The sequence below is a fragment of the Adiantum capillus-veneris genome, chromosome 17 (genome assembly GCF_014529385.1).
Source record: "Adiantum capillus-veneris isolate H3 chromosome 17, ASM1452938v2, whole genome shotgun sequence".
NCBI lineage: Eukaryota > Viridiplantae > Streptophyta > Polypodiopsida > Polypodiales > Pteridaceae > Adiantum > Adiantum capillus-veneris.
Genome location: NC_140947.1, coordinates 101,380,099 through 101,392,544, shown reverse-complemented (window position 1 = coordinate 101,392,544; position 12,446 = coordinate 101,380,099). Strand labels below are relative to the sequence as shown.

General features: G+C 45.1%; 1 protein-coding gene across 5 annotated transcripts in view; it reads right to left on the bottom strand.

The window, feature by feature from the left end:
* Positions 1 to 395: 395 nt before the first annotated feature.
* The window catches only part of LOC147437790 (uncharacterized), a 78,548-nt gene continuing 66,497 nt past the window's right edge, over positions 396 to 12,446 (bottom strand). For 4 of the 5 annotated variants that reach the window (XM_086487254.1, XM_086487252.1, XM_086487251.1 and 1 more), the window contains 2 exons: positions 808 to 891; positions 396 to 718 (listed from right to left, as the gene is read on the bottom strand). In XM_086487254.1, coding sequence (XP_086343380.1) covers positions 681 to 718; positions 808 to 891 — 122 coding nt within the window. In that variant the 3' untranslated portion in view covers positions 396 to 680. The remainder of the gene's footprint in view (positions 719 to 807; positions 892 to 12,446) is intronic. The other variant, XR_015184905.1, reaches the window with a different exon arrangement.

Sequence of the window (12,446 nt, the reverse complement as noted above, 5' to 3'; positions counted from 1 at the left end):
GAGTACAGAATTCATTTTATACACTTTCTACACTCTTTTCTCCGTCACTTGCTTGAGCCTTCATTCTTTTGTTCTTGGTATTAAGCCCAACGTCTTATGTGACCCATTGGTCACAAGTTCTCATATTTGCAGATTTAGGCAAGCTGCTGTTTTGATAAGTGCAGAGGAAGATTCACTTGCCAAGCTCTTGCCAATCATACAATCAATTAAATTCATCACACTTTCTACACTCTTTTCTCCGTCATTGAAGCTTCTGCTATTATACACTATAATTAACATAATTCGCGCGCATGGTGGAGGCATGTCCACCAAGGTTCAAAGAGGGGTGGTAGACTCCAAAGAAATGACATTAAAAATCTCTGAAATGCCTAGCAATGGGGCCACACTTGGTTCCATTAGTGAAGAAGAAAAAAACTTATTGCCTTACCTACATTAGCCTTGATAATAGCGTGAGGTGAATTGCTTACAGATTCACACTAACCTCCACTCCTGCAATTTGCGATCTTTAGATGAATTGAGTTAGCAATTTTTGCCTCTTTTAGCTCCAAAATTTCATATGCACTTGAGGAATCAAGAAATGTTGCCATACTCCTATTTGTCTAAGTCCTCGATACTCAAGTCCATATGGGATACAGCTCACTTTTGGCTCTAAAATCCAACCCCTATCCTTGATTTGCCAATTACAAGAGAAGTACTTTAAACTTTGATACGCGTCTAGCTGCCAGAAAACAGTATGAAGTGTCAACACCCATCTCATTCACACACTAGTAGTTCTAGCATGTAATTTTCAGACATGAACCAAAATACCTGGCAACAAGTATGACTCGAGGGTCAATGCCTCCACTTCTTTGCATGACCATCCATCATTTGTGGTTCCAAAAATCCCCGAAACTACAAAACTCTAACGCTCTCTCGCTCTCTCTCTCTCTCTCTCTCTCTCTCTCTCTCTCTCTCTCACACACACACACACACACACACATACGCACACACGCATGCACAAAGAATCTTCTATAAAGCCAACATCTCAAGCAAGCGCAGGTAGGCATGGGGTGGATGGAGGTTGTGTGGCACTTTGCATCAGGGGAATTCAATTTTCAAACGAGCTGGCTCACATTCTGCAAGATCAATATACAAAACATCCTAACCACATTCTGCTCAGATACGCGTCTAGGTGGTTTGACTCCAAATTTCATGCAATACACAATGAATACCATGGCTACTTCTTGGTTCTCATATACATTTTTATCAACTCCAACAGGTGGGAAATTCTCTTCGTACTGTGTCGTCAGCATAGCAAGAGGAATATAATCTCTGTCTAAACTAGGTGAAGGTACAATAATTTCATCAAGAGCCTTATCAGTCTCTAGAGAAACACGCGATGAGCTGCCCCAGGGAGGAGCCCTCTGAAGCTGAGGTATCTAAAGATACTAAAAGATCAGAGGCAGAACTTCAAACATCCTTAAGAGCTTCCATTTGAGAAGAAGATACTGTGCTTTGATATTGTTTTGCTATGTGCAGATGTCACCAAGGTGTTAAAAGGCAGAGACGTCCCTTGCTCGCAACCAAGGGAGGTTAACACACACCTCTTTACATCAACCATACGACAATCACAACCCATTGTAGGAGACTCCCACCTACAAAATGCTAGTGAAGCATAACTTTGCGTGCCCCATTGTCGCATGCCCTTCGAGGGGGTGGGGGGCTGTGGTCAGGCTGAGGGTGGATGAGGCCGGTGATACTAGGGCAGATGAAGCACCACTATGGTAGGCTGTGGGGGTGATTGCCATGGATTTTGACAAAGAATCCGATTAGGAACGGGAAGCTGTCCCGCCTACAGTTTTACAGGAAGAACATAACAGCAACAGAGGTTCGAATAACAATAGATCGATTGACGAGGAGTTGGACGACCAACTCGAAGAAACTCTCATTGAGGATCCACAGATTGCACATCTCAGACAGAAACTGCAAGTAAGCAGTTGTGCAAAGCGCCTTATGAAGTATTCTAAGGACCATCCAAAATATGCTGAAGTTCTGAAGGAACAATCGATACCAAAATTTTACGGGGTGGCAAAAGGTCACTAACCCTCCTCTCAAGTCCACAACGAAAGTTAAAGAAAGGCCGAAATCTGACAAGAAGACCTTTCTTTCGAGAGCAGAGAAAATTGATCGAGACGTGGAGCGGAAGATCAATGAAATTCGAAATACATGAAACAATCTCACCAGGGACGAAAGTCCGAGTCTTTGCCCGGCTATCTCTACCACCAATCTACCTTCGATGAATTGGCAAGAGGAGTCGTCTAAACAAAAACACCCCCAACGTGTTTCAATCCTCCTCCTCCTCCTCCTCCTCCTCCTCCTCCTCCTTCCAATTCCAGTGAGGAAGACCGACGATGGTCAAAGAAATGAAAGTGTTAGACGAGAAGATCCCAAATTGCGCCATTCAATTACTAAAACTACTTTTCTACAAACTCTAACGATCATTCTTACACCTTTGGAACTACTTTTAGCAAAAAGAGGAATCATTAGATTCGAGAACCGAAGTATGGTAATTTTGAGCGTGAAGTTTGGGCAAGGATGGTGGCCAAAGCGTGAAGTTTGAAACTTTTTCGGGCCACATAAATACCCATCAAGCCTTATATCACTCTCTCTCTCTCTCTCTCTCTCTCTCTCTCTCTCTCTCTCTCTCTCTCTCTCTCTCTCTCTCTCTCTCTCTCTCTCTCTCTCTCTATAAATTTGAGTACAAATTATAGTAGAAACTTGGAGATGCTAGAAATAGCCTACCTTGCAAGATGTACAGGGCAGCAAAAAACCAAAGGTGGATATGGAGGAATCCACCAGATGCAACTCCTCAAGGTGGGGTATGAGAAGAGTGTAGGATGAACCTCCAACGTCGGAAATTTGTGATGTCCTCGACCTCGTCGATAGGAGGTGACTCTGCTACGGTTACCAAGACGGGAATCCGTTTCTTGACAGGAAACTCTAGCTCAGGTTCAGGTTGGGTATTAGCCCTGGAACCTGGACGAGGCTCCAGCTCTGGGATAGGCTCAGGAGTAGGGTCCATCTCCAGCAAGAGCTCCTTGGGAACCAAGGTGTGTCCCTAGTGGCCTTGAAACTCCAATCGCTAGCTGATTGATTAAACTGTACACATACCCTCCTTTATATAGGAGATGAAAAGACACATGTGAAGAGGCATGTCTGTTGACGAAGAGACGTGACTCTAGACTAAGTGTTACATACTTTGACCAATAGCTGTGACCAGTTGTTGTACAGATGTAGCCATTCAGTGTAAGGGTGCAACCATTTGATGAAGAGTCGTAGCCCTTGGACTAAGAGGCGCACCCTTTCGAGGATTGGGGTCTCCATTCTCGTCCATCTTTGCGTGTCCATCAGGATTAAGTGCAAAAATGTAACATATGGATGAAGTAGACGTCACAATAGTGCCATAAAAGGGGTTAGGATTAAAAATCCTAACCCTACCAACTTGCAGATCAATGATGAGGAGCCTAAAATAATCAAAGACCAAGTAAAAGCCAAATTGCATGGATAATGATGACGTGGCAACAAAGTACGGACTAGCCCGCAAGTCAGTACTGTACGGACAGCCCCATAGGTGGCAGCTTCTGGACCAGATGCTTTGAGATCAATAGCTTTCCATGTGGCATGCTTTTGGATGGGCCAAGAGCCTTTAAATACGTTGTCTCTCTCTCTCTCTCTCTCTCTCTCTCTCTCTCACAGCCGTTTTTTGACCTAGTAGACAACAGTTCACTCTTTTGACCATAACTTGCTCATCCGAACTCCGATTTAGGTGATCTATAGCCTCAATCGAAGAGCACGAAGCCCTCTACGCATTGATGTAAAGACAGAATTTTTCTGTGTAATGGAAGGCTTTGCTGTAACAGCATCTCAGAACTGAAAAAACTGTCAAAACTTTGCGTTTTTGTTGCCGACTTGAAGGCAATGTCAGACAAAACTCGCAAGGGTGGAAAAGCCACACTCGCCATGGAGAATGATGCAAAATCTCCAAGGAATTTGGATGCTAATCCAACCACATCGTCTACAACAACGGAAGCAATGATCATGGCTTACTTGATCTCGTTACAAGAAACCGTCAACAAGCAAGGTGAAGAGTTACGCGCACTTGCAATGGAAAATGGTACTTTAAGAGTTCTCGTTGTGGAGAATGAGCACCTCAAGAAGGTTCTTGAAATGCAAACAACACGCTTGATGCATCTTGAGAATGAAGTTCAAGAATGTAAACGCTCTCTTGTTGACATGAATGTAGTGAAAGAGCGCTTGAGAAAAGTTGAGAGTGATCATGTATTGAAAGAGGAAACGATAGATACAATACGACATGATGTATGTGAGATGAGAAATGCATCCAAATCATGGGCTGATATATGTAAGGATAATGTGGTTTCTACATCTCCTATCACGCAAGCCGTTATCCAAGCAAAGAATGTAGAGAATGTGGACACTCAAGAATTGCAAGAACGACAAAAACGCTCAAAGAACATCGTCATTCGTGGAATCAAGGAGGAAAGCATGGAAACACCCCAATCTCTTGCGGTTGCTATTGAAGAGTTTTTTGCTACACACTTTGGTATGTCAGGAATCATGGCTTATAGTGCACATCGAGTTGGAAAACAAGGAGTCCCTCGCTCGGGAGAAAGACCTATTGTATGTACCATGGCTGATGAGGTAAAGAGAAAGATCATCCTTGACAATGGTTGGATCTACCTCAAAGGAACGGGTTGTAATGTATATGAGGATCGCACTCTTATGCAACAAAATGTACGTCGCAAAGCATACGAGGAAAGAAGCAAGAAGGTTAAGGTATCATCTCAAGAAGAAAAGGCACTTGAGGAGGATGCAAGTCCACCCAACAAATAGGGACACATGATCTATGAGACCAACTCACGCTTGCGAATAAGCTTTTGGAATTGTAACGGGTATCCATGGAATGCGGGAATTGGCATTGATGAGCTTACCAATGACTCTGATGTGATACTTCTTGTCGAAACATGGGAGCATGATGCGCAACGAATTCTTGGATTTGACAAATACGATGTGCATTCTTTGATGTGGGCCAAAAATGCAAAGCAACGAAGAGGCCAAGGAGGCGTAGCATGTATGACCAAAAAGGGTTTGAAAGATGTTTCCATTGTCAAAGAAGATAAGTATAAACGCTACTTATGGCTGAAAATCAGCCCACCAAATGGTCAAGTCATGTTTGTGGCCGGCTGCTACATTCCTCACTATGACTCCAACTTTTATGCTCGCTTGAATATGGATAGAGATCAGCCCTTTGTGGAAGACATTGCTCATTACAAGGATCAAGGTGAAGTCATTGTTTTTGGAGACATGAATGCTCGCACAAATATGTTACAACATGACACACAACAAGTCGACATGCCGCATGTATCAAGAAGAGTGGATGACTCATACATGTATAATCGAAGTTCTAATGATGCAAAAGAAGTGGATCACTATGGAAAGTCACTTCTACATATGTGCAATAGTACCGGAATGCTCATTGCAAATGGTGTATCTCTATGGCAAGGCACCAATGACTTTACATGTAGAAAGCACAATGGTGCTAGCGTGATTGACTATATGTTGTTCTCAGAAGCCACTCTAAAATGCATACAAAGCTTTACACTTGGTGAATGGAATCCGGAATCGGATCATAGGATGTTATGTATTGACCTCAAGTGTGGTAAACGGCCCGAGCATGTAGCCTCCAATCATGATGTGAATCATTTGTACCTACGTCTAGACTTCAAACGAGCACTTATATATGCTGATATAGTGGACCAAATGTTAAGCATGATAGAGCATCAAGGGAGCCCAACATTAGAATGCAAGTGGAAAGTTTTCAAAGAAGTAATTTTCTCTTGTGCGAAGGAATGCTTTTCGGCGAAACACATGTCTTGCAAAAGGTCTAAGAAGGGTAGCACCAAGAAGAAATGGTTTGACATGGAATGTAGTCAAGCCCGAAAACACTTGCTAAGATTGGATGCAACCAAAGACAAGGAAGTTTACTTGGAATGTTCACACACATACAAAGCACTTGTTCAAAAGAAGAGGAGAAGGTGGGAAGTCGAAAAACAACTTCTTTTAGCACAAGAGAAAGCACATGCATGTGGCAAGTTTTGGCAAAATCTAAAAGGCAAGCGCGTTGAAAGCTTTGGTGACTTGACTCTTGAGGATATGTATATGCATTGTAAGAACCTCTATGAGCAACCCAATGTTGATAAGATGGAGGGTTGTAGCTCCCTTCCATTTATGTCTCCCTTCTTTACCATTGAAGATGTATGCCACGCGCTTGAGAAACTTGCTACTCGCAAGGCAAGTGACCTTCAAGGTATCAAGGCTGAAATGATTAAATGGACAAGCAAGAAAACACGATATTGGATATGCGATATGTTTAACCTTGCACTTCAGTATGGCATGCCTCATGATTGGAGTGCAAATTGGATCAAACCTTTGCACTAAGGAGGAGATGTAAACAATGTGAACAACTATCGCACTATAATGGTTGGTTCTTTGATGGCAAAGTTATTTGGATGTATCATGGAGATGAAGATAAGTGAATGGGCTGAAAAGCATGGCAAACGTGCGCTTGGCCAAGCAGGTTTTCGAAAGCATCATAGCACTATTGATCACCTTGTCACTCTTCGAGTTCTTATGGAAGCGTCTCGATTGAAAGGAAAAAAGTTGTATTGTTGCTTTGTGGATTTCAAGAAAGCTTTTGACATGGTACCGCGAGGAAATCTTTGGAGACGTATGCAAAGTCTTCAAGTGCCGAGAGAATTTATGCATGCAGTCTTTCGCATCTACCAAAAAGTGATATGTCGATTACGTATGGGAGATGGAATTTCAGAATTTTTTGCAAGCACTATTGGTGTCAAACAAGGATGCCCACTTTCCCCAATCCTCTTTGGGCTACTCATTGATGAATTGGAATACATGGTTCTTGATTTTATGCAGCAAGAAGGCATAGAAGAGGTTAAGATTGGAAATGCGGTGATCATGCTTTTGCTTTATGCCGATGATGTAGTGCTCTTGGCACATACCTTAGAAGATGCACAAAAGCTTATGAGTGTCTTGGAACGCTTTTGCCTACATAGCGGGCTGATCGTGAATGGATCCAAAACCAAGGTTATGCTTGTAAAGACCCTCAATGACGAAAATCCATGCATTGTATACAACAATGAGAAACTTGAAGTGGTAGATCACTTCAAGTACCTTGGCCTTGAGGTTCCATCCAATCATAAATGGAAGGATTGTGCAATGCGTCACTTGGAAGCCGGAAAGAGGGCTTATTATGCATTTGAGAACATGTGCAATGCAGGAGAGATCAAGTGTTGGGCTCTCAAAAAGTACCTCTTTGACACATTGGTGACACCGGTGCTTCTTTATGGAGTGGAGGTGTGGGGTGGAAGCATCGGGAAGTCTACTTGGAAAGAGTTTGAGAATGTCCAAAAGCGTTTTCTCACCAACTTTCTCCAAGTCAAGACACAAACACCCTACATGCTCTTACTTCTTGAGTCCGGATCGCTTCCCATTGAGGTCTTGGGCATGGAAAGGGTTGTGGAGTACATGCATAAGACACAACGTAGCCCTTTGCATCGACTTCCTAGAATCGCATATGAAGCAAGTCAAAAGGTTCAAAAGACATGCAAGAGCAAATTACTAAGTTCGGGGTGGATGCTTGATATCAAGAAATGGTTTGGAAGATGGGATGCATGTCACTTGGTCAAGGATGCGTCGATCGACTCCCAAGTTAATGAGGCCTTCTTACAACGCCAATGTATCATGGCTTGGGAGAAATCCGGAGGTTCTCGCTTCAGCCATTACACCACACACGTTGCCCCAAACTACAAATCTCTCTTCTTCTCGGAACGAGGTAACCGAACCCATTCCTACATCCTTGAGCCCATCCCGTTGAGTGCGATCCGCACCATTGCCTCCATTCGTCTTAGCTCCCATTCTCTACGCTGCGAGACAGGACGTTGGGGCACTGGCGAGGAGTGTCATCGACTTTGCACCTTATGCCCTCGTCAAGTGCGAGAGAGTGAGTACCACACACTACTTGAGTGCTCAGCTTTTGACCACATTAGGTCCTCTTTTCCCCATATATTCAGCCATGAGCTCTCCCTACATACCTTCCTCTCCCAACCACGATGTGGACTCTCTATTGCGACGCTCATTTCAGCCATTTTTGAGCATCGAGAGTCACTTATGAACTCCACTCACACCACGTGACATGTTCATTTGGTCCCATAGGTCATATTTGACCTCCCAGAACGATAATAGAACTATCTCTCTCTCTCTCTCTCTCTCTCTCTCTCTCTCTCTCTCTCTCTCTCTCTCTCTCTCTCTCTCTCTCTCTCTCTCTCTCTCTCTCTCTCTCTCTCTCTCTCTGTGGCATACTAGAACATGGAGAAACATAGCAGACTTCTCTGAGCTTGTACCTTGTTGAGCAATATAAAGAAATACTGAAAGGAGCGCCAAGGTTTGGGGCCATTGCAGTCTGGAAGTGGAACTCTGCCCCTCCGTTTGTCGTATGGATCCTCTCTCTTTCTATTCACTTGTTTTGAAGAGCTAAAATTCTGTTCTTTTCACTCGGCACATGGTGCCATCCCATTACACGCCCATGATAGCCAATCCGTGCAATGCTAAATACCAAAGTCCCATGCTGCACAACAATCGGGGCTCCAATGTCTGGGTTGAAAAACACCCACCAACGTTGATGAAAAGGTAAAACGGTGTGTCCCGCAATGTAGCTATGCTAGTTAGGAGGAATAGCCTAATCAATCTCAGGCCCGAAGGCATCATATCAGCCTGGAGGCACACAGAATATGACGGAGGTGATAGTGGAAAAACCCCTAAGATATTCAACAACCACAAACCTGAGGGGAAAATCTACCAATGATGAGAGTTACAAATGATAGGTGATACTGCTCAAAAACTGGGAGCAGGGGAGTAAGGGAAGAAGGTTGTAGAGAGCTGAAGCAGAAACAAGCCACCCAAAGCTGTAGGCAAGCAAACAAAAGAAAAAACCTCACACAATTGAAACATGCAACCACACAGCAAATACACAAACGGTCGCCAGTTCGAGGCCGCTAGAGTAGATTCTGAGGCAAGCAGATATGCAGCGGCAATCTGGCATGGCTGTAGGCAAATCAACCTTCGACAAAGGGCGGCATGTGCCAGACAAGGTAGGGCTGATGGTCTCGCCCACCTGTGAAGCAAGACACATCGACGCTACTCTGCTGCCTTGGAGGAGCCTGCTCAAGAATCCCATTGACTACGAAGAGTATGCAGCAACTCTGTCCAAATGGCTGTCAAAACAGGGGAGGACTGAGAGCCCAGGATGTGGGCACAACGAGCTTTCCACATGGTCCAAAGTGTGATGCTGCATATCGTGGTGAAAATTGTGTCACAGTGGCAAAAATTCAATTCATGACCTGCATCTGGTATCATTTGTAGAGTACATGGTCTGTATCCTAAGGGAGTAAGCAAGAAGACCAAATCTGTTGGCAAGCCCTGAAAAATGATATGTGACCCTGCAAATTGCAAAAGTCATGCAACTTCCCCCATGTCACAAACCCATCATGGATCCCCACTCTAATCAACAAACAACAAACTGCCATCCACACTGACCGCACAAATGGACAAACCTAGAAACAGTGCCTCAAAGACTCATGCTCCAAAGTACATCTCTAACAAGTCAGATCATGACCAATGACTGCTGACCAAGTGCCTACAGGCAATCCAGTATGTGCTATCATCCACATGAAAAAACATATCCTGCGGCTGATCCGGAGGATCCAGATGGAGGACCAAAACTGTCACTAAAAGCGAGGAGGATGCATTGATCTTGCCACACCTCAGATCGGCGTGGACAATGAGGTGGATGCCAGGTGCACAAAAGAAGCCTCCTCCCGAGGGAGACTATGTACTCAAAAAAGGATAAGAGGGGCGTCATCATCACTCAACGAAGGCGAGTGCCACTCATCACTCAACGAAGGCGAGTGCCACTCTCCACGATCCCAGTCGTGGAGAGTGGCCCTGCCAAATCCATAGTTTCCAAAGTAGAGCCTCTTCAACAATGAAAACATGGTCAACACACGATCTCCTCTTGAAAGAGCCAACCACTCTAACAAGCTGCCAATGGGCAGTCAGCCTCTGATCAGGTGAAACCTCACCCTGAAAGTCCAATCTGATGGGACGTCCATGATGGACAGGCACAGCGATGCCAATGACTAGAGTCCCCTGCTGAGCAACAATCGGGTCTCCGGAGTTGAGATCGAAGTACACCCACCATCCTTGATGGGAAGTTAAAGTAGTTTGTCCCTCAATCAAGGCATGACAATCAGGTGAAATGCATAGAAACAAGGGACGGGGGGACGCGGCCCTTAACTGTGGGGATGAGGCGAGGGACGCCGGGACGTGGGACGGGAGGACGCTAATTTGGAACGGAGCCGCGTTCATCACACGGGGCGGGGACAGGGGCGGGACACGCGTCCCCGGTGACAAGTCCGGATGGAATGCGGACAAGGCGCGTGGGCAATGGCGAGACATTTAAAATTTGAATTTCAAATTCCATAAGGCCGTTCAATGTTTAGGCTCTAGGGGCCGTTTCACTTTGGGGGGGGAGGGGGGGGCGGGGGATGGGGATGGGGAGGGGGGAGTGTCTATTTAAGAGCAGCCAAGGCTCAAGAGGCTCAACTTCAAGCCTCATACCCAAGGCAACTTCCCAAGCCTCAAGCCTCAAGGGCCAAGAACCAAGACTCAAGTGGCATTGTGGCAAGCCCTTAGCCTTGAGCCTTGCAAGTTGCCCTCCCCTCTTGAGTCTCTCCTTCTCTCGCTCTCTCTCTCTCTCTCTCTCTCTCTCCAAGTCGAAACTTTGGAGCCTTGAGGCTTGATTCCTTGAAGGCTTGAGCCTTGAAGCCTATCCCTCTCTCCTTCTCTCCGAGCTTTTTCTAATATCTATCATCTATGGCATCTCAAGATGGATCCGAAGCTTCTCTAAGCCCTCCTCCTTCTCCTTCCTTCGGCCCTGCCGCGGCTTCTCAACCCCCTTCCTCCACCAACTTCACATGTACATGGTGGAATGAGGTGATTGCTCCCAAGTCCAGTGTTGGAGGTGGAAGCAAGCCATGGAAGTGCCGCCGTTGTGGCTACGAACGCAATGGTTCCGTGAGGAAGGTGATGCCCACTTCCTTCACGAAAAAAGGAATCAAGTTCAATTTTGCTCGCAACCCGTCTTGGAAGAGGAGAAGCAAAAGCTCCTACACCTTGAGAAGACTCTTGAGGAGCAATGCCCGAGTCAAAAATTGTCAATGGAGTGGCATGCTGAGCACGGGCCGACATGCCGGAATGGTGGGAGGAAGTAAAGACAATCTCCAAAATGATGAAGCCTATCATCCACCTCCTGCGAGTGTTGGATTCCATGAAACCTTGCATTGGCAAGATATATGAGGCCATGGACACCATGATTGCCTGTCTTGAAAAACTTGTGACCGACCCCGATAGGTAGTCACGAGTCACTTTTAAGTTTTTCCAAATGGACTATAGCACAAGCACTATCTGTTGCTCAACGGATACATCAATCCCGAAGTATTTGCAAGTCTACCCTTTAGGTAATTATCATGTGCACCCTAGTGACAATCTTCATCTACTCCTACGAGAAAGCCAAAAGAATCGTGCCAATTTATGAGAGCACCACTAGCCATGCAAAAGTAGCAAAAGCATCCCGTAGACTGTCCAAGGTGGGTGTGTCATATCGAACAAAGAGCATAGTGTCATCAGCATATTCTTGGTCCAACAAATCTGGTGAGTCAGCCAATGGCATAGTAAGACCTCTCAATTGTGGGGTTCTATAGCGCAAGAAGAGAGACATGACCACAAAAAAAGAAAAGAAATAGGCAACCAAGGGGCATCCTTGGCGAACTGAACAAGACAGAGAAACCGCAGCCAATGTGACCCCTAATTGTGACAGTGTTGGAAGCAGAACAATATAGTGCAGATGCACCTCTGATCCACAAAGGAAAAATCCATCCTCTGAATAATGCCCTCCAAGAAACCCCAATCTACTCAATCATAAGCTTTCTCAAAATCAAGAGGAATGAAAGCTATAGGCTGATCTATCCGATGAGTCCACTCAATTGCTTCATAGAAAGAAAAGATATCATCAAGATCCGCATGTAATCTGTCTACAGAATCACACAAGGCTCTAATGGAAGTCGCCTTGGGACGCTCTCGGAAGTGGGCAAAGAAATTCTTATTCATCCTTTCCGCTTTGGATATCCATGTAGAGACCTAAGCATGATATGCAAATTTGGATTTCTCAGTCTGTATGTGACTAAGTGTCTCTCTAGTGTCGACCTCATGCTCACCCAGGAACTCATCTCCCGGAAACTCCTCAAGCTGTCGGC